Below are 22,995 nucleotides of genomic sequence, written 5' to 3' on the forward strand. Positions count from 1 at the left end.
AGTCAAATGACAGGAAGTTGAAAGCCTGGTGCCTGGCAGGGGGAGTGGAGGTTGTGGGTCTTTGGCCGGAGCTCACTCTGATTCACACTGACACGCTGTCTCCTGCGTACTATTTCCAGCCAGTCAGATAGCATCTTCAGCCTACATTAGAACAGGAAACACAGGAAAAAGCTACACTGCTGCTGCAAAAAAAAAAAAAAAACCCAGCAGGGCTGATAACGGTGTCCGCAAACTCTTTACAGAACGCTGCCCTTGCCCCAGCATGGGGTTTGCTCACCTCTAGCCCTGCTGAGGACTCTCAGCTTCTGCTCCCTGGAGCAGCTGTACAAATACCAAACCTGGATCGCCGACCCAAATTTAAATCGTCAACTTCATCACGGTAATCACACTTTCACTGTCATATACCATGTTCTCATGCACTTTACTGCAATAAACTCAAAAAAGCATTCATCTGTAGAGAACACAGCATCTGAAGCAGATAGGCAGTCCTCTCCGTTCTTATCCGTCACTCGGATTAATCTTGCTGTATGGTTTATTGGGCATTAGAGGAAACACAATGCAGATTTGCTGCACTATAGCCGCCTTGAAATGAGCTACTGTTAATGGAACAGTCCGTATGGACAGCAGCAGTCTTACCAGAAACAAGACCCCTTTGAATCAGGCAATGGAACAAGAGACGAGCAAAATAACAGGAAAACCTCTCTTGTTCCCATGGTACCACACAGATTTAGTCAGGTTGTATTAATAGATGTGCATGTTTACTGGAATGGCAGAAGCCTTTTTTTTCCCCTTTTTTCTTTGACTGCCTTTGAAAGCAATGAACAAACCAGGGAAAGCAGGAGGGATCATTTTTCCAAATAAACAAAGCTCTCGGAAAGAATGACAATTATGTCCTGACCTCCGGAATCATCCAGCACGAGCGAAACTCTTTCCAGCGATCCGACAACTTGCACCCTCCCAGCAGTGCTCTCACGCGTGGCACGGGACATGTTTATCGGAGCAGGGGAGCGGACAAATCAAACTGCCGACCAATTCAATATCTAGAACCCTTCTTGCAAAAGGTTCGACTTGTTCTTTAGAATACAGTCCCCTTGTAGTTTTCCCTCTTGAAAACTCTAAAGATGCAGTTTTTAATCTGTCAGTGTAGTGTGGGATTTCTTTAAGACTGAAAATGTGACTGTTCACTCTTCTCTGCACTGATCTCAGAGTAGAAAGATCTTTCATGTCACATGGTGACCACGACCAGACTCAATACTCCCAACGTGTTCTTACTAGTGTATTAAAATGAACATTCTGCAATTTGAACTATATATCTTAACTCCATTTAATATTTTTTATTGTTACACCTTGAGATGTCTAGAAAAGAAAAATAACATCAACATAAACATGCATGGAAGTTTAATGTAATACTCAGCATTTTGTACATTAAATATCATCTGACAGGAGTTTGCCTAGTCACCCTAATTAGAGCATTTTTCCTCATCAATACTCTTTTCTACCCATTAAACAGCTTACAATTCTAAAATACGCATTCCAGTCTGAATAATCAAAAATCTTTTGAAAACTGTAACCAATCATCAAAACGCTTTTGCTCAGATTTATTAACGTGGGGTGCCTAATGTGGATAGATATGGGGTTCTATGCGATTACAAAGAGATTCGAATCCAAAAGATTAAAATCATTGTCCACCGAGATGAGAAGAGACATTTTCTTTGCTCCCCTTCCATCTTTGGAGTCTTACATGCATGATGTAATGAGGGCATCTTTCTAGCATTCATGCAACAGCTTATTACTCGTCTACAAAAGCTCCTTGTGTTTGAGAGAAATGCTGATTCATGCTTCTATTGCTGAGAAATTGACTCACACTGCCGTTTCTTGCACCACGGTCTACTATAATGTTTTCTTGGCTGGCGTCTCAAACGACATATTAGAACAGATTACAGTATGTGCAGATGTCAGCTGTTGGGATTTTAACAAAACCTGAAGCAATCTAATTTAGCGTTTGATGGAAAAAAAAGAAATAGCTTTTTGGGGTTCCGGTGAATGAAATAAAAAGAATAGTTTGCATAGCGCAGGAAACTTAAGGTTGTGTTTCAAGGTTTGAAAGAGACCACTCACAGGAATCTTCACCAACATAACAGCTTTGTCTAGTGAAATTTGAAATGTGTTCCTGGAGTCTTTTGTGCATTTTCTGCTCCAGTTTATTTTGTAGGTGCTTTAACCCATCACCCCTAGCTGTAACTAGGGGTGGCTGGATTCCTATGAGTCTGCAATACTGTCAGTGAGAGGTCAAGTCCTCCACTTAATTCCTTTAATTTTTATAGCGTCTGTCATCCATAAGGATCTCACAGCACTTTAATTACTGGAGGGGACTCAGCAACAAGAGCGCCACTTGCAGGTCTGCCAGTAGCCTTGGAGGATTCCCAACCCTGCGTGGCTTCTGCGGTCAGCTGGGGTACAGCTATGCTCACGTGCCCAGGGTTTCACAGCAGGACAGGGACTGAGCGTGCCAGGGGCACATTAGGTGCACAAATCCGCCGTGTTCTGGGCTATTCCGATACGAAGCTGTGCCCACTGGATCAGGTTTCTGAACACCCGGCAGATCCAAAGCACAAATCCGAAAGAGAAGTACACACGCAGGCGGGAACTCACACACTGGTCGCTGGTCTCGGGGATGAACTCGCCCTCGCTGTTGATGCTGGTGTAGGAGCCCTGCCTGGCGATCCGCTGCTGTCTCTCCGGGACATAGCCAGGGGGAGGCGAGCTGCGGCCGGTGTTCTGGGAGCCTGCCGGAGCAAGAGGAAGGCCTGGTTTCAAGGAACTGTGCGCTGAGACGGCAAATAATAAGCTCTGTTTTATACTGTGTCTTTAGAGGTTACAAAATGAGCACAATGAAAAACAAGGGTGGAGAAAGCACATGCAAGAGGCAGACACAGAAGTGATGTAGTAAAAGTTTCTGAAGACGGCTTGAGTCTGGATTTGAAAGCAACCAGGGAAGGTGACTCTCTGATATCCTTGGGGATACAACTCCAGAGCTTTGGGGAGAAGCAAGAGAAGGTCCCATCACACAAAGGCGAGCTTGGGAAATGAACAGGAGACCAGAGTCAGACGAAGGAAGGTTGCGAAGACTGCGAGGTGAGGAGTAGGGAGATAAGTTAGACAGGTACTGAGCTGTCAAGCTATGCAGAGCCTAGGATAGGATAGAGCATGAGGATTTTGACAGTAAGGGTACGTAGTTACACTTCACTTTGCACAGGTGTTTTAGATGTGCGTTACATTTGCAAACTGTGCTTTAGGACATAGGCTCCATATGGTTTAGAAATACACAAATGTATCGGTCTCAAGATCTATAATCAGAAGCACCAGCAATGAGAGCATCAGAAGAATGGCCAACCTCTCTTCTGACTGGCCTGCACTGCCTCAGTTTCCTACCAGAATCTCCATACTGGGAGTCAAGTTGCTGACAGTATACATATTGCTACATGGTGTATATCCTCAGTAGGTTTTAGCTTCATCATACTTCTTTGAATTTTTAAAATCCTTCAAAACTGAAAGCTATATAACATGCATGGAAACTGACATATTATTATTAACATTTTAACTATTTTCTTTCCCTGCTTAGCTATTTAACCTTTAAGCCGGCCCACTGAATACACAGGGTTCCATTATTTTGTGATTCTGCCTGCCCTGACGCCATTGTTTGAAATTTTAATCACAATCACACATGCACCAAAAAAAAAAAAAAACAACAATCCGAGCTTTCACAAATCTAGATGGATGTTGAACAATAAGAAACTTCCTGAATCGACTCCAAAGCCTTTACAGACAGCCGGTCTAGACTGTGAAAAAAAGAAAATCGCTCATGACCTGCATGCTCCCGACTCTGCATTCTGCGTTTTTTTTAAAACTTTCACTTTTCTCCAGACCCCCCATCTCTATCCCAGAGCCTCAGTGCAACAGGCACTGCATGCTAACAGCACTGGCAATCTGATTGGCCAGCCTCCAGCAGCTATTGTAGCGCTGCTAGTGATGGTGAACAGGAAAACGGAAGAGGACCCACAGTGCAGCGTATCATAGGAAGCGAGAGCAAAGCCAGAGAGCGAGAAAACGAGATTTACACTTCCATTCAGTTTCGATCCCTACACTCCTGAAGAAGGCTCAACGGCAGCATACCGACTGAAATATAAACCTTTGGTCTGGAAAACATTATAATAATAATTAATAATTGCTTACACTTATATAGCGCTTTTCTGGACACTCCACTCAAAGCGCTTTACAGGTAATGGGGACTCCCCTCCACCACCACCAGTGTGCAGCATCCACCTGGATCCACCATTAAACACGCTTTATAAAGAAGGGCCAGGTCAATGTTTCGGCTGCCAGCAGAATCATTTTTTAAATATTGTGCTACAGAACAGTACAGTCTTGAGAGAAAACAAGTGCACAAATAAACCAGTTTGATTACTCCAGTTTCAACTGGATTCCACATGTTCTACAGATCGGGGCTATTCTTGGAAATCCACAGGAAGTCATGCCCTCTCATGATCCAGATCGCAGAGCTTTTAGGTTACGATAAAAGCTCTGCGATCTAGGTGTTACGATGCTGGCAGTCAGAGAGAGGGAAACTGTACTTGTATCTCCCTTATCTGTCGCAGTACAGCGAATGCCACTTATTGTCACTGAGCATTTGCGGCAATGAACTTAGGTCACAACTTTTTGATCTGATATAAAGGCACGAGGGATGGCACACCGTTTGTCTCCTTTCACTGTTTGCAGAGACCCCTGCAGAGGAAGCACCGGCTACTTCAGTCATCAATACAAACACATGCAGCAGATCTGGACTAAATGGACAAATAAAAAAAGGGATTTTACTTACTGGCTGAGAGGTGGCGCCCCCTGGGCTCGGAGGACTGGTACACTGTGTTGACGTCGCCCACTGACTGCGACGCCTTGATGCGCACCTGTTTGCATGGGCTGGCGTGCGATGGGGATGATGCCTGGGGAGGAGGACAGTCGTTAGAACTGTTAGTTTTGACCAAACGGACCCAGATTAGTAGCTAAATTCCAGCGGAGCTGCCAGTTCCACATTGCAAAACAACGTCACCTACCGGGGACTTTCCATTGCGTGGATGCCAAATGTTCTGGCACATAGACAGCCACTTCTATTTTTCGAACTGATTTTTTTCATATTTTGCACCTTCCCAATGTGACAGCGCCAAATGTTTTAACAACATCCCGCCTTCCAGCACTGATTCTTGTGCAGCAGAGGGAGGATGTGGATGTTGCAGACAATCCTCAATCCTCTCACCCACTGAGCCACTCATCTGTTGACACTATTCTAGCACCTCAGAGACTTCAGAGGCATCTTTTGCTGCCCAGGAGTCACTGTCAGATCAGAAGCACTGGATTGACTTTTCATGCAGTCCAAGACGCACATGCTGCAAATAATTTTAAGAGGTCTTCTGCAAGGTCTTCTTAAGTAAAAAAGTGTCAAAAACTGGAGGCTACCTTTCCCACTTACAGGCCTGTAGCTACAGTAGCTCCGGTCGCCTTGTCCCAAACCAAAGCGTTTATTTTTTCTCTGTGCCCAAAGGCCACAATGTGCGTCCTGTCTAGTTGTATAGCAGCCTCTCAGTGACATCGATTTGTGAGCGCCGCCCTCCCAAATCCCAGCATTCTCTCATTTAGCAAATAAGTCGAGTGAGTCGATTAAGTAAAGAAAGCAAGCAAGTAAAGTGAGCGAGTAAGCAAACCAAGTAAAAAAAGCAAGAAGATATTTCTGAGATCCAGAACTGGGAAGTACTGTGCTAATCCATCCAGCACAATGAACTTGAAACTAGTGAGTTGTGAAAACAACAAAAAAGCCTAACAATGCGAGTCCTTGTTGTTACCAGGCTTGTTTTTTTTCTTCAATTTCAAACAATCATGGCTCTTTTTTAGAAACCGAGGGCTCCAGTGTGCACATCCTGTATTGGAAAGCACAGCTGAACAGGGCTGTGTGCTGCGGCCTGCTGTGAGCCGGGGGAACAATGGCCACATGACTGAGCTCAGACAACCAAAGAGAGAGCTGCTGCAGACACATAAATCTGTCTGCGACAGACCCCTCTCCTCGTCATTTCCCCTCCTGGGCCAGGAGGCCATGGAAACCAGATAAAAATCAAGGCAGCCTGAAACATCTTTACTTTTTTGTTTTCTGTAGTGATTTCATCATGAGCTCTCTGTGCGCAGAGAGCATTTTTAAGCTGCAGTTGCTGCCACAGCTGGATTTTAACTGCCATTCCGCTCCTCCATGGTCAAGAGGTATTATATATACAAAAACAATCCCTTCCTATAGCTTCCTGCTCTTCTACAGACTTTCCATAGGGGAGTTTTTATGGAAGAGGTTGCAGATTTTTGTTTTAATGCTGCCTTCCAGCAGTTAGAATATGTATCATGTAAACAGATCTGGCAGCACAAACAAATAAGCGTATGTTATAAAATCCTCTTCTTAAAAACTTCTACACATCAATAAATTAACAGGCTTCCAAGCAAATGCCTTTGCCGTGAAATGACTATAGTAAAGCACTGTGGCTGCAAGATGTCTCTGGCCGTACTGGCTTGCAGCGCAGACCGTGTATCAATTGTACTGAAGACAATACAGAGGCAGAAAAGGTCATTCGCATTAAGAAACCCCCATTTTGCCATACTGGAGACAGAGTGGGAATAAAATGTTTCACTGAAAAGTGTGAAATGCCAGTCTGTAGCAGGTCAGATTGTCAACAATACCTGCATCATCTCCAAAGATTGAGGAAGTTTGAATTTTTAGAAAAAACAAGGCTTGCTGCCTTGCTTAACAAAGAACCCTACATCACTCTACTTAAATTTTGCAGAGGTCTGATGCACAGAACAGTCTTGAATGGACACATTTTCATATTCCCAAGTCCCTATACCATTGCATAATGTACTACGGTATACAGTATGTATGGTTAAAAGGTGTAAGTAACCCTCTATTATAGGATTATATATAATTAAAGTACTAATACATTGGCTGTAAGTTAAATAACATTGATCAACTAAAAGAAACATCAGTAATTACAAGATTAGAGCTGTCAGTTAAAATAAGCAACGTGAATCCCTCCTGCAACGTGAAGTCCAGCCTGCACTTTCTCTCTGTGCCTCCATGATTAGCACGCGCCGCTCCACGGTAACGAGCCCGCAGAGCCGCCCCCAGTCTGTCGCTCCCCACGCCGCTGACAGAACCTGAAGCGTCCGCTACAGCACAAAACAAGACCACGCCGAGATGCAGATGCTGGGGAGCGAGTTCTTAGGCAGGGAGATTCTGTATTGAGCAGCTAACCTGACAGTTGCAGTTAAACCTTCAGCTTGATTTTATCTTGTTCTGCTTTTCTTTCATCTAAGACCCCGTCTGCCAGACCAAATTGCAAAGAAGCGAATCTGCACATGTTAAATTTACAGGTGGTGAGACCCTACTGTATCGATTATTTTTCAATACAATTCAAAATAACCCAAGGCCACCATTTCTCAAACGAGACCTAACACATGTGTACATAAAGAAGGGGACAGAGTGATGTGTGAAACAGTATCAGGAATTCAGAAAAACTCCAGACAGTGACCCCACTCACGTGGTTTTGTTCCTGCATCAATAACAGGATCTTAATGCTCTTCATGTTGGAGCTCCGGTCCAGCAGATCAATGGCCTTGTCCAGGTCGTCTTGGCTTCGCAAGGGAATTGACAGCTGCAGGTGACAAAAAGTATCCAAACACAGAGGTCAGATTCAGCTCATGTGGCATCAATCCATCTGTTACAGACAGACATACAGGGGTGGGAGTTAACAACTGTTCAGGCAATAACTACAGGCAGGTAATATCACTGCCAAGCTCGGACTGTCAATGTAAGAAGCAGGTCAAGTGTATTTCATCCTCAAGACGCAGTGAAATCCTGTAATAACAGTCTCCCTGAATGGGGTAACATTTTGCACCCTTAACCAATTCAGCAAAAAAATATCATATTGCTAAGAAAGAGAAGCAAACCTGGAAGCTTTTAGAAAACACAGGCCTAAAAGAAAGTCCAACTGGCATACTGACCCAGATCCCAGCTCATACCAGGCCCAGTAACAATGAAACGTACCTCATTGTTCATGTAGTGTAGATCCAGCTGCTGCCCAAACACAGTTTTGACCTTCTGCTTCACCTCCTCGTACTGCACTGGCCTGGCGAACATGATTATTCTGGAAAATGCAGGGAGAAGGACAGCTTACACGAGGAGCAGCAGGGCGACACCACTGAACTGAACTACACACAACCGTAACACAGGCTGGGCTTTTCTAAGAGGACTTCAAAACAAACACTTCCAGGGAAGGAGAGGCCAGAGAGGCCTAATCTAGGCTTGTCATCCGAATACAGGAGGGAGAAAGCCAAACACTACCACACATTCTTAAGTGAGTTGTGAATACACTTATGGCACAGGGGAAAAATACTGTGATATGTCCAAGGCGTGCAAGATTTGAAGCAATCTTTTAAAGAGGATTAAAATTATATCCTGTCTAGCCGGCCTTCCTATCTAAGTTTTCCTAACCTCTAATTTTTTCTGATGTCTTGCCTATTCTCCTGTCTCAGTATCCCAGTCCTTTCCCTTTTTTAACTGAACTGCTCTCCTAAGATGATGGGATATTTTCTGCCTTACCATGATTCTGACATACATCGGTAAGTTCACATTGCATTTGCTGGTCTGCTTGTAAACTTCTACAACAAAACTAACAAGAACTGTGCTACTCGGTAAATCTGTAATACCATCTTTGAATGCATCTTGTACTGCCCACTGTGGCTTTGCTTACGTTTACTGGAACTATAATTGAAACATGGTTTTATCTCTGTATAAGCGTCACTGGAAAAAAAAAAAAGTGTACAGTATATTACTGCAAGCAACGCTAAATTGGTAACATGGCAATAAAGAGGCTCCTGATTCCATACAAACGGGAAAAAGGGAGGACACTTCTACTCGTTGACATGTTGCACCACCTGCACAAGGCGCAATGAAGATTTCAATGTTGAAAGTTTGTATTTTGCAAAACACTCTCTCTCAAAACCATAGTGAGCAGTTTTGGATGCAAAGCCTTTACCTGCCCCCACCCACAGGAAGTCAGAACTTCACGGACAACTTGCCTCGCCCTTGCTGAGGGTAAACTATCCATTCCACGCTGGACACGACCTGGACTTGTGGGTTGAAAGCCCAGCTGGGACACTGCTCTTACACCATTGGGCCAAGTCCTTCACCCAGACTGCTCCGAGAGTATAAACAGCTAAACATGCAGGTTGCTCTTGAGAAAACCGACAAATAATACTAACTAGACTTGAAGTTGTCAAGCCAACTTTTTTCCTCTTCTACTCCCAGAAAAACACGGCACCTGCCCTCCAATCCTCAACCCTCGATCTGGGAAGCTTTCCGATGGGGATGAGATCCGCCTGAGGGGGCGCGCATGTCCACAGAGGGCATGCCAGAGCTCCACGCCACCTCACACAGCGACCACTTCTGCGCGTGAGGGCAGAAGGAGCGATAACGGCCGTAGTGGCTTTTTTACTTTTGGAAATCGAATCAGGATGTGAACAATGGAAAGAAAAACCACAGGCCAGTAACTTATAACAGCTGCCGTGGCGCGCGGGGAGGTGCCCTGGTCTTCGTCGCCTTTGGCGGCTCGTGGCAAGGTGGGCCCGCGCGGGGGAACAGGAGCCAGCGGAAACGGCGGCGAGCGTATCAGTCCTCAGCGAGGCCTGGCCTGGTCGGAGCAGCTCTCGGGAAAGGGCCCGCCCCTCCTAGCCCACCACGCATTTCTGTGGTTTTCTCCTGGCAGGCAGGGAGAAACCACAGCCCCTATCCCCTTCACTGTGGCTGAGGGGCCAGCAGCCCCACGTGAGCGAGCGTAAACACGCACGCACACACAAAGACCAGAGCTCCAACCAGACAAATCTCCTTCCTTCCGCTTAACAAAGAATACGGATAAGAGCGCCTTCATTTTACACTGTGAGCCTGAAGAACAACGAAGTGCTTTCGAGAATGGGACTGACTGAAGCAGGATTCTGCCAAGGCTAGGTGGTTAGTCTCTCTTTCAAACAGAGACACGTGGCAAATGATATAAAAGTGAAAATAATATGATGGGGCACCTCCACACGAATTGTCAGCCATCAACAAGAAACCTGACAATGTAGGCAATGTCACTGATACAGTCATGGAGAACAGAAAGAACAAACCTGCAATATCATCAAAATCAGGCGGTTCACTTTCTGGTTATTCTACATATTACAAAATGAGGAACACTTACCTTCTCTCCCCGTTGTATTCAAACTTTATTCTTACATCATCCTACACAGACAGACAGAGAGGACACATGAGTTCAAGCTTTCCCTCTACAGAACATGACAAGTGAAACACCAGCAATCCCAAAAGCTTTCTACATTGCCAGGCTTCAATAACTGTTGCCCTTTATACTCTGCTGAAGTACACAGAACACAGCGAACCACATCCAGAGTCTCTGCACGGATTCTACAGCAAACTGCTGCTTTGTCTTATCTTAACAAGACATAACGCTTGGTTTTTGTATAAGCTGCCTTTTGGCATCTGAAAAAGACAGCACTGTCCATTTTTAGCATAAAAGCAGAACATGCAATGTAAACATTGTGAAGATTTCTTTCACAAGCAGATAACAAAAGTCAAGAAGCACCAAAGATCAACACCTGATCATTGCTATTGGGTGTAAATACTGTAGCAGTTTCTGCATTGTAGCTCAATGGTTCAAACGCCCAACTCTGTACAGTTACGCACTACTCAACACTTTACCCCAGAGTACATGTAACAATTCTGAAAGTAGTAATTACATTCCTTAAGTATGTTTTTATGTCACCAGAACAGAGGTAAAATGTTGGTTGGATAAATGTCAGCATGAGCAATACAGTACATTCATGTGGTAGCCAATCAGAGTGATGGTCTGACAGGAAATCCCTTCACAAATTCAGCACTGTGCTTTCAGCTGCTCAGATGGATCTTTTTCTATCTCACATCTGTTTGGATTTACTCTGTGCAGTCAACAGGGACTGGGGTGAGTTGTTTTTTTTACTTATGCTCCAGTGTGCCAATTATGTGATCGGGTGTCTAGAACCTTTTTAAGTGAAAAGTGCAGTTAGTTGTCTTATTGGAAGAAGTGCATGACCCCTGCAAACAGCCCCCTACTCTATTACCAGGTGAGCCGCCTGTCACACTGATCCCCACACTACATGTTCTCAAAGCTGCGTGCTGTAAGAGGGGATGGAACGGTACACTTTGGTCTTGACAACTTGGCAATTTAAGATCTGTAAAGAGTTAAGTGTATCTAACCTCCACTTTGAATGAAAGGAGACCTTCAGGTAGGACACGTCACGTAAGCCCAATTAGTGAAGCGGCTTCTCGCTTTCCCCCGATCTGGCATGTGGTGGGGCTGCTGGCACGCAATGCCTGGCGTACAGCACGTCTCCCGAGTAGGAGCTGCATGTCAGTGGGGCAAAAAGTGGTTCCCCTCCGTGTAAAGCGCTTTGATTCACGGGATGAATCAGGCAATAACAGGAGCTGCTCTGACCTGTCTGTTGGACTGGCTTGAGGCCTTGCTCTTCCCCATCTCGTATCCCGAGAGGGCCTGCCGTCTGGACATCTGCAAGGCCACCAGGTCCTTCATGATGGAGTGCAGGGCTTGTCGCTCGTCTGAGGTGGAGAACGGAAACGGTTAGCAAACCACTAGGCTCTTCAAGTCACAGAGAGCCCATAACCTTCCAGGTCCTGGGAGACAGTCTGTTCACGTTTCTCCAAAAAAGTTGTTTCAGGTGCTTGCTGGAAAGCTGTTATTCTGGATCTGTAGGAACATATATAGGTTTATTCTATCCTGAAAGAAAAAAGAAAAGAGACAACGTTTCGGCTGTAAAGCCTCCTTCAGCTGTGGCCCTTCCAGGTGTTGACATGTGAAGAAGGCTCTACAGCCACAACATCGTCTCGTTTCCTTTCAGCATGCAATAAACCTTTCCCTGTTCCTCTGCAGCCTACGCATGCTGACACAGCTCCCTACTCTGATATTTAGGATATCAACAACAGAGTTGTTCATTAGTCTCTTATTTTCATTATTTTTCATTTTACACCCACAAACTTTGGAACCACCAATTGCTAATCCCTGATTAGCCCCAACTCATCACTAATTTGTATTAATTGAATGAATTTGTTCTGTGAAACATGGTCAGGCCCAGGATATGTATATTCAGTGTGAACCCTAATGTATAAACTGCAGAGCTCAACAATCAAGCAGAAATCAATAATCAAAGACTGATGAGCAACACTAACGGTTCACAGTTAGCACCAGGGGTTGCTCTTGTACAGCATACCAAAGAAATCCTGGTAAATTCTGAACACATCAGACTTCTAATGAGCGAATCAGCGATTTCTGAGTTGTGAGATGAGTGCTTCACAACAATTACTTTAAGCAGAAATAACTGCAACAATATCGCCAAGTCACTACTGAACAATGTTAGTCTTCAGCGTTCATTCCTTCGATTCAGGCCTGCAATTTCAGTGAGCAAACTTCTATGATGAGAAACGCACTCAGTCAAGGACAAGCAGGGCACAGCAGGAACGAACACAGAACGATACAGACGACCACAGGCCACTGGGCCCATCTTGCCCATTTGCTAGTAAGCAGCTAACTTATCACAGGGTCTCATCAAGATGTTTCTTGAAAGAAGCCAGAGTATCTGCTTCAACAAAATGACTGGGAAGCATAAACTGGTCTCCCAGAACCTCGTCTTCTGCAGATGTGCTGTCTGCAGATGTGCCGTCTTCTGGGAAATGGCTTTCAAGACAGTTCTCTCCATGTGCACATTTGTGCACTGTTTTGCAAGAGGGGAACTACAGCAGAAGTTTGAATATGAATGTCATAATCTCTATTTCCAAAAGGTAGCCATTTGACCTTCAAATGAAATTATTACTCCACCTGCACTTGAACACCAGACACAAACATAAAATAGACATTGTTTAGCAAAGGAGAATAAAACATAACTCGTTTCCAAATGACCTTTCTCCAAATGAAGTTGGGAACACAACTCCAAGTACATGTTGTATTTCCCTCATGTAAACCCAGCAGGAAGACAGAAAAAAATCTCTCCCTGCCTGTGGTTTGTTTCTGTTTCTGACTCATTCAGGAACTCCACATACCGGAGGGTTTGTTGGTATAGGTGTTTAACTGGTGAAGGCAAGAGCACAGACCAGCTGTTTGGGAGAGAAAGAGAGAAGGAAACAGAAAAAAGGGAGAGATGTAGAGGGCAAAAGGGTGAGAGAAAGCTGTACACTTCATCAGTTACAACACTTTGGTATATTTGGGTAATTGCCTTCAAATGAAGAAAGAAAAGCAGTTACGGTCCATATTGTAGTAAAATAAATAAATCCAACACTCTTTATAAAAGAGCCGGTTCTTGGAATGTCAAACAGTTGCCCCTACTATTTCTTTTTCTTTCAGGCTCCGATCTCCAGAGAGACGGTTTAACTTAAAACGAAGGAAAAATATGTACTGTGTAGCTTGGCCACACATCACACAGGCGTCGCTGTATAGCGTGCACATTTTCCAAAACACTGAAACATATCCCCTTCTGCTGCTAAGCAAGAGCGACTACTTTCTTCAAATGAGATGTGGATTACTTTCCAAGGATGGAGTCTGGAAGCTGGGAAAATGGAGAGCCTAGCACCAGGGTGTCTGCCTCCAGCTCCAGTCTACCACAATCCTGTGTCATAAATTTGTTGGGAACCATTAAGGATCCCCAACATATGGCATATACAAAATCTTCAACCTGCCTGCCAGTCACAAATTACAAACCTAGAACTCTCTCCATCCAGTAACCATCTGCTATACAACCAGTGAAAATCCACCACTGCATACTGCTGTACAGATAACCTGAACTGGGTCTTTTTCACTTAATCTGAACATAGATTTGTTTGCATTTCTACATTCAGTGGAGATCTGCTCAAGTAACAAACTGTTGCTCACAACAAAAGCCAGTCTCTGCAGCCCATGTTTTGCAGCTGTAACTAGTAAACAACTCTCATGATCTGACAGAGTTATGTTGTCCGTACAGATTTGTGGGAGTTGTAAAAGTATGAACGATTCACTTAATATGCATTTTTAGTTATGCAAGTGCCCAAGAAATTATAATTGAAACAATACTCTTCACCATAAAGTGAGCTATGAATCATTTAATACTAAAGTCTCTCACTGTCTTAGTTTTGCCAGACAAGGGTCAAGGTTGATACATGCCAGGTGAAGGTTTTCTACACTAAAAGACAACACAACAGAATAAATAAAGACGGAGCTCACAGTACAAGTGAATATCCTTGCAGCCGCCCTGCAAACCACGCAAATAGCTCAGCCCGTAAAGGACTGTTCTCGGCGCACAGTCAAGACATCACAGGTTCCAATCTGGGCTGTGCCACTAGTCAGCTCTCACTGGGAGCTCCCAAGCAGTGGCTGACAAGTGGAAAGTGGGTACAACCAAAGTACCCCAAGATGTTTCACTAGCTGCTGCAGGAGGAGTCAGGCACATAGCAGCTTCGTGTGCACATGCAGCCCACTCTCAATAAAAGAGAGAGTGGTCATTGCAAAAAAGTAAAAGAAATATTAGGCAGTGAACAATGGCAGGCATCTCACAGCAAACCAAACCTTACAGCAGCTCACCGAGATGCATATTCTCCAGTTTGTCGGGTGGACTGGTTAACTTACTCATTTTGGTAAAGTAGATTAAAGACCCCAGCTGCACTCAGATCTTCAACGACACTGTTCTTCAGCGTCACCCAGCATTACACCAAGATCCTGGAAAACAAAAGTCACATGTAAGAAGAAGTTATTTTGCTTGGTCACTGTAAAAATGATGCTAGTTGTGACCAGCTGTGCTTTTGAAGGTCTGTTAAAAGTTGCTCCAAACTGCTGCTCTTCTGCACAGACCCAGAAAAAAAAATTCTCCTCATTTTTACAGGAAACCAGGAGACACGCCCCTTACATACCTAATGGGATGTACATACCTACTCCCATTACATACCAGTTTGAGTTAAGGTTTCACTGTTTGCTCTTCCACAAACTGTGCCTACGAAGCAGCAAAGGAACATATGAAAATGTGTAGCTTCACGTCTCGCATGCAATTTGACTCCAAAATAAAGAAGCAAGTTTACAATATCCTGCATATCATGAAGTACACGATTAGCCAACGCTTCCAGTAAAGGGGAAGTCTGCATACAGGTCTGCACAAGGAACTCAAGACCCCACGTTCAGTCTGGAGGCCACAGCCAGGGCCCAGGGCTGCCCAGGACTGTCAGACTCGAGCTTCAAGTCTAGAATGCGCTGTACTCCCTCAGCGATCGGCCCATCGCACACCAGAACAGGCCTTTCCTCAGCTAGTGTGCAACAATAATGGCAAAGGAGGATTCCCATAAACACAGGCAGCGGGATTTCTGTTAGAGCAGCACTTCTTGGGAAGGGCTGGACGTCGAGGAGAATCACCAAGGGTCACCCAGATTTTCCCTTTCAGAAGACCCAAGATCTCCAACCCCCTCCTTGGACGATGTTAATGCCGAAAATCACAGTCTCGGACTTCACCACACAAGATGCCCTGCGAACGGCGAGCCTTTTCGTCTCAACAAATTCACCTAGACTTCTTACCAGGAAATAACTGGTTCCGATTATTCCATCCGAAGCCAAACCAGGGATCTCAACCCACATCCTCTTAACCCCCCATTCTGAGCTCTGAATGATGTAACTGACCCTTCAAACTCATATTTCACTAACAAGCCTGTCTGTCAGCTTTTATACACTCCTTACCATATGTCACTCAGTCGTTAGAATTAAAAGGCAGTTGTGTGGAGCAGTGGTTAGGCCACTACTAACAAGAAAGCGACATTAGCAAGGACTCAAGACTATCCAGTGTGGCAAATACAAGATGCCACAGCAATATCTTTTTATATTATCACTCCTACTGTAACTTCAGGCACAGCCTCGTTATTAAAGATCATTCCACAATCTGTTGACTTTTCCCATCTGTCCGTTAGTGGCTAAATTGTCCTCGCATTCAAAAGATACAAGTGAATTTCTTATCCAGGGATTGAGGTAGAACATCCATGTGGCAATAAGAGCTGCTACCTCAGCTCTTTTGGTCTTGGTTCTGGATCGGGACACCCGTGTGAAGTTTGCATGTTCCTTTTAACTTTCAAAGACATAGCAGACAGACTTAATGGGATCTCTTAAAGGTCTAGAAGGAAAAGAGGAGAAAGGAAATAACATACCCTGCTTATCAAGAAAACAATACCTTTGTGCCAGTAGCCTGCTGGGTGCTGGGAAAGGTCAGCGCACCGTCTGTGGTGACCACAGATCAGCCAATTCTCACTTGGCAAGACATTACAGGCAAGCAGTCCAACAGTGCCGGGCCACATTCCGGGAGACCATGACTCACAACACGTCTACATGATCAACAAATCACCATCAAGTGCACTGAGCTGGGCAGGAGAGTCTAGCTGCTACAGAAATCTACTTGGAGTAATAGCAACCCGACTTCACAACTACATCGATCTTAATGGGAACCTCACTTACTGCCCTTCCTGTGGACTCATGCAGTAGGATGTAGTTCCAGTAGGACAATACGCCTCACATGTTGCTGATGTAACAGTGGCTTCTGATGAGACAAGAAAATTGAAGTTTTGCTCTGGATCCCAGATCCATGTGAACATTTGTGGGAAGAACTGGGACACAATATCACATCTAAGCATCATCGATCAGGGAACAGGCACATGATCTTTTAGGTAAAAACAGAGAAATGGTAAAGAATTTCACAAGCCAGCTTCTGCAACCTGCTGCCAAAGCATGCACCACAGATATACGGCTTCCAACAGGGTCACACACATGCTACCAGCCTGTGACATTCACAGAAGACCCCTGTTAATGTAACGAATACCACGTCATGCTTATTCAATAAAAAAGTCTGCACAGTCAGGACAAAAATGTCATAGCCAAGACTATAATCATGGCCTCTAAAAACCAGCACTGTCTACACCACTCATACTTCACAATTTACAATTTACTAATACAATGGTATTGTTCCCTGGGTTCTCTATATTAACTATTTACCTAACACTGCACAATAATCTAAAGCAAGACTGATATGTAGTACTTATTACTACATATAGTGATAAGTTCCACCAAGGAAAACGAGAAAAAAGAAACAATATGATTTACAAGCACAGAAAAATAAAGCTGACAGAAGTCAAGAGAGGTAGGGACTGGGTCACAGTAGTTAGCATTGCCGCCTCAATTCCGGACCTGGGGTGCTGTCTGTGTGGAGTTTGCATGTTCTCCCCCAGTTCACGTCGGTTTCCTCTGGGTGCTCCAGTTTCCTTCCACAGTTCAGAAACATACTGGTAGGTTAAATGGCTTCTGTAAAACTGTCTCTGCAGTGAGTATCAGTGTGTCTGCTCTGTGATGGACTGGCGTCCTGTTCAGAGTGTTCCCTGCCTCGATCCCAGTGCTGGCCAGGATAAGCTCCGGCTCCCCCACGACCCCGAACTGGAAGAAGCGGTTAGAAAACCGGTGGATGGACGGATGAAGTCCAAAGTCCAAACGAATCTCTGGAGTTCTAGTGCTGAAAAAGCTGATGTCATTTTTAGAGCTGCCTGGTGCTCTAAAACACTTGCTCGGTCACGCGCTTTCTCCTCGGTTTTCGCTGCTTTCAGCAAACCTTCCTGGATGAATTTCAGGAATGCACAGCACTTACTGTTCTGCTGTTGAAAGCATCTGCCCCACGAAGCGAAGCACCTCAATGTGTTTTTGCACGTATCCCATTCCTGAGGCCTGAAAACCCCACTTCTTTCTCCTGTGACCTGTCTGTCCACACGTCTCCCTCCCTGCACCATTCATCTCCCGCTTCAGCCCAGTTTGCTTTTCCCTTTTCCAAGGTGCAGTTAACAGCACCGACTCCTCTGTGACAGCGACGTCCTCATTGCTGTACGTCCAGTCCATCCATTTTCTAACCTCTTTATCTGTCTGAGGTTCGTGGGGGAGTCGGAGTCTATCCCGGCAGGCACTGGGAGCAAACCGGGAACACCCTGGACAGGACGCCAGTGCATTGCACTGATAATTTAATTTAATTATTTTCTTAAGGAGGACTTTCCCAACTACATGGAGCTTGGCTTCCGAATAGCCCTGGTTTAAATATGTGGTTGCCGGTAAATGCAGTCTGTTGACAGTTTGCTTGATACTTAATCACTACATTAATGCTGTATGAACAGCTTTTAATAGGTTGCCGAATCGGTGCTGATCAGATGGGTAATTGACTGAAACAATCAGTCCCTCGGTAAGTATCGCATCTGTTGGTAATAACAGCACACTGCTGCAGAGCTAAGGCCAATTTCTAATCCCCAGGAGCTGAAAACTGTTAAATAATACCTCATCCGGCTAGCTAGCGGGTCAACGTTGAGCTCAAGGAAACCACCGTCAGCGAGACTGAAACCCAGATGACAAGCTGGCCGTGGTAAAATGTTTGCACCGTCAACGAACCTGGAATCACCCCGTCTTTCTGCCTCGGAAACAAATGATATTTTTTAGATCACAATGCGCAGCTCCTCCTGCTGCAAGGACTAATCCCTGCTTTCACCTCCGCTCCCCTCGGTGGAGCGGGGCCCTAGTGCAATTTGTTTTCACGCAGGGATAACTGCAACCTGCTGTGAGCGTGGGCAGCTCCTGGATCCACTTAAAAAACTACAGCTGTGGCGCAGGGCTCCTGGAAACTCTCGCCGACTTCTCCTTCGGGCAAACCTGGGAGCTTAGCTTTGAATTCGTCGCACCGTGACCCAGGATTTTGGAATCGCCAGTGGTCTAAGCAATAATGCACACCAAGGGAATTCTCAGAACAACGCAGGAGGGAGGCAAGGTACGACAACATCCTCCAAATCATGCACAGCCTCCATCCAACCCGAGGGCCCAGGGGCGAGGGACCGGGAGGACACCCGATGATGGCGACACGCAAACCTGCAGTAGCAGCACAGCACTGAGGGTGAACAATGGAAGCCGACTGAGCCTCCACACCGGCAGAGCCCAGACAATGCAGCCTCCCCACCTGGTAGCCAAGGGTCACAGCGGGGAGCTGTTCCAGAGTTTGTCCCTGATTTCTAGGTAAACAGATGAAAGCCATGTTCACAACAGAATCCGTTGTCACGGATGCCCCTTGGGGCATCACAATTTTACACTTCATTAGCCTGCCTCAAAGATGTCTAGTCGTCCGAGCAACTTGGTTTTGGAGTGGATTATACAATTTTGGAAACAACTACCCCTCTCGGTGACCTTGCGCACAAGTAAGGGATTAAAAAGTGGCTGGCAATTTTGTGGGCTTTTCAAAACGATCCCACAGTAGGTTGAGGGACTACAAGTCAGGCCTGAGCCATTACTGATACAGTGGTTTTGAAAACAAAGAGGGTATCGCCATCATTCCTCCATCCTTTTTCTAATCGCTTTATCTAATACAAAATATTCTATCACCTTCAGTAAATGGCTAATTAGCAGCTTGACTGGACTTGCTTAACTCTTAACTGAAGTCTTTACATGTTGATGATGTAAGAAACCTATAAAACCTGCTGCACTGTGGTGCAGAACCAGAGTTGGCCTGCTGTGCCTTAAGGCCGATAAGAAGAATAAGCTTTCTATAGATGTTGAGTTACAAATGGAAACACAAAACTGACACACAAACCCGCACCTTCTCACATACTAAATCCTTGAACCCCACCACACAACTGAGGAGCAGAGGCACTTGCCAAAGTCAAAGGAATGAAGTGAAGTTTTGTGTCCTGTTTAGGACGTAACTAGACGCACACTGCATGTGTTCTCAGCACTGTGAAAAATACAGCCCCCCAGCCACTGAGAAGGCCTTGTGTACAAGCCTTTCACCTCTTTCCATGCCTCTCTGAAGAAATCCACAACAATACTGCTGGTCAAAAAGACTGTCGAGCACGTGTTTTCGAAAGTTGTTTTTCTGCAGCTCCTCTGCTCTCTAGGTCACCGGCACAGGAACCTTGCTCATAGCGCACTACGCAACTTTCTATATCTGTCTAAATTCTCTAATTTAAAGCCCAAGAACGCATGCATGACAAAAGCAATTATTTGTAAGAGCTGGACGCTTGCCTTGCTGAAATACAACGGGAAGTTTTCCCCCCAAAAGGCCCCGTCATAAAAACCAAACTGTATAGAAGGAAAAGGCCATTTTGGGTCAGCTGTGCACAATGGAAATCTTGGGAAAAATCACGGTCTGAAACTGTGAAAAGACGTTGATGTAACTGGTAATTTGACGCACTGTCTCCAGACCTCTTAAAGGAATCATACAGCAGCTGGTATCACAGAAAACAACTCTATAGGTCAAGCAGGAACAAAACCCACGTTAACGCATTAAGTACACCCCTTCTTGGCGAGCTGAGCACCACCTCAGACAGATGCAAAGAGTGAGTAATGTCACAGCTGTCTCACCTCCTGGGGTAACACGCTTGCCTCTTGCCCGAGCAAAACAGCAGCAGCTCACTCCGCAAGTGACTCTCCCAAACAAGCGAGCAGTCCGACAGTCGCTTGCAAAAAGGGGGCTCAGTTGTCACGCATCCTCGCTAGCTGTCGAAATACATCGCTTTTTAATCCCGAAAGGCTCGTTAACTGGTCGCGGGACTTGCAAAACACAACCAAACTGGGAAAAAAACAAACAAAAAAACAAATCTTGAGTCCTGTCGGTCAGAGCACTTGTAGTCCCGGGTTGTCGAGAGATTTACAAGTAAAAAAAAAAAAGAAAGAAACGAATTAAAGTGAAACTGTGCTATTTCGTTTCTGGGTTGTTTTCAGCTTGCTTTTTTTTTTCCTCCCCTTGACAAGAAAATATCCAGACAGCTATAAAACGTCCAATGCAGTCTTGGATTTTCCTGACAAGCATACCGAGAGAAAAAAGCGAAGCCAGGCTATGTCTGCTGCTAAATTAAGTTCAAACATTTTTCTTGGCCTCGGGTCAAAACACGAGTTTTTCTTCCAGAGTGTCGCTGAAGTCCACAATAAAAAATGCACATGTACGGGTTGTTAACGGGTGGAAGGGGTGTCCCGGGATGGAGAAAGTCGACTTCAAGGCATTTATGAAATCCTGGTGTCCGTGCGAGAGGGGGAATAAAACAAAACAACAACACGAAACTGCTTTCTCGATCGCACGCCTTTCCTGCAAAACTCGCACTTTTTTTCCGCCGTCTTCTTATCACGCAAGGATATATTGTTTTGTTGTTGTTGTTGTTGTTCTCCACAAAAGTCCCGATAGATAGATGCGCAGGGCCTCCACAAAATAATAATTACCAAAAAAAAAAAGACGGAAAACCAGAACACTTATCGAAACTATTCAAGTTAAAACGATGTTAACGATCTGTGGAAACAGAAGATCCGTATTTTCATGCACCGCGGAAGAAAAAAAAACCCAACAAAAACTGCTTGTCCGGTCGAGCAGAAAGATAATCATGAAATCACTGCCCCGGTTTGGGGGCAATAATCAGATCTTGCGTCGAGGCTGGGGACTCCGGAGAAGTAATAAAACGAGTCCGTCAGACTTTGCAAACCCGTAAAGTTTTAAAAACAAGACGGAGCAGCCCGGCGCAAGCAAAGCCGTGACGTTATGGTGAAGTTGTGAAAATCAGTTATCTCCATTTTTTTTTCTCTCTCTCTCTCCCCCAAAGGCGAAGGGAAACCGCTGCAAACGAGGACACCCTCTTTAAAAACAAAAGTGTGTCCCTCCTCCACCCCCAGAAAAGAGCTGCAGGTTGGCGCTGAAGACTCCCACCGGAGCATGTCATGTCTTCTCCATCTCTGCTTTGATGGTTTTAATAAGACCTTCGCCACAGCAGCCCAGATCTCTGCCCCCCCCCTCAAAAAAAAAAACTTTGTATTTTTTCGGTCCGGTCTGGTTTTGACAAGCGCGGAGAGGGCAGCTCGGCTGAAGTCGAGACACACCCGCTTTCCCGAAAGAAGAAGAAGAAGAAGAAGAAGAAGAAGAAAAAAAAAGGGACCTTACAAAAAAAAAAAAACTCACGAAACGGTGTTTGAAGGAGCTCGGGTCCGCATGCACATCGCTCCAAAGTAAATTTAATCTCCTTGCAGCGAATTTCCTGACTTGAAAAAAAAAACGCACTCAGTCACCGGAACCCATCAGTCAGCTTCCGAAAAAAAAAAAACCTAAAGTTATGTTGTTTTTCAATTAAAGTAGTTTAAAGCTCCTTAACGTGGCATAATTACAGCATTCAGCTTTCTGGTCAATAAGATGCTCCCCATAACTGTTGAGGGTACCGACAATTCACATGAAGAGCACTAAAACAGCACCAAACTCGCTCGGGAGCGCGCAGTTCCTCCGCAGATTTCTTACGGCAGCCAGGTTACGCGCTCAGCGCCCGACAAGTTCCAACACAGACACGCATCTACTGGCTGACGTCCTTGCCGAATACGTCATGAACTTTGTGCTGTTTCGTCATCTAGTTTTGTGTGCAGGGCCAGCATACCGCGATATTTGGTTTGCCCCCCCCATGAGCTTGTCATCGGTGGTCAAGAGGAGCGCTTTCGCTTTGTTGCTGTCGATACCGGTTTGGATACTGATGATTCAAACAGAAAATTAATCCTCAATTGCTGATGTTACAAATTTCAGATTTTTTTTTACACGAAAAAGTAGCTCCTCATATAAAAAAAAAGATGAAACGCTGATGTATTTACAAAAATGTCATTACTGGCATCAGAGATTTGATATTCGATTTTGAATATCTGTAAAACCTAAACATATAATACTTAGCCGAAATGTTAAGTTTTAATCTGCAATTCAAATTTTGATATAATCAATATCAAACATTTTATCAGCAGTTGAGGATTTAACTAGAGTTGTGTACCACATGTTATTTCTTCTACAACAGAGAAG

General features: G+C 44.9%; 1 protein-coding gene across 2 annotated transcripts in view; it reads right to left on the minus strand.

Moving 5' to 3' along the window:
- map3k3 (mitogen-activated protein kinase kinase kinase 3) overlaps positions 1 to 22,496 on the minus strand; it is a 34,750-nt gene extending 12,254 nt beyond the window's left edge. Inside the window, exons 1-9 of one of the 2 annotated variants that reach the window (XM_088623192.1) lie at positions 20,547 to 22,496; positions 14,775 to 14,864; positions 13,220 to 13,273; positions 11,604 to 11,725; positions 10,317 to 10,357; positions 8,129 to 8,228; positions 7,623 to 7,736; positions 4,877 to 4,997; positions 2,653 to 2,786 (exon numbers count right to left, since the gene is read on the minus strand). In XM_088623192.1, coding sequence (XP_088479318.1) covers positions 2,653 to 2,786; positions 4,877 to 4,997; positions 7,623 to 7,736; positions 8,129 to 8,228; positions 10,317 to 10,357; positions 11,604 to 11,725; positions 13,220 to 13,273; positions 14,775 to 14,778 — 690 coding nt within the window. In that variant the 5' untranslated portion in view covers positions 14,779 to 14,864; positions 20,547 to 22,496. The remainder of the gene's footprint in view (positions 1 to 2,652; positions 2,787 to 4,876; positions 4,998 to 7,622; positions 7,737 to 8,128; positions 8,229 to 10,316; positions 10,358 to 11,603; positions 11,726 to 13,219; positions 13,274 to 14,774; positions 14,865 to 20,546) is intronic. The other variant, XM_088623193.1, reaches the window with a different exon arrangement.
- Positions 22,497 to 22,995: the final 499 nt, after the last annotated feature.

This window comes from Lepisosteus platostomus, chromosome 28 (assembly GCF_059453375.1).
Source record: "Lepisosteus platostomus isolate fLepPlt1 chromosome 28, fLepPlt1.hap1, whole genome shotgun sequence".
Taxonomy (NCBI): domain Eukaryota; kingdom Metazoa; phylum Chordata; class Actinopteri; order Semionotiformes; family Lepisosteidae; genus Lepisosteus; species Lepisosteus platostomus.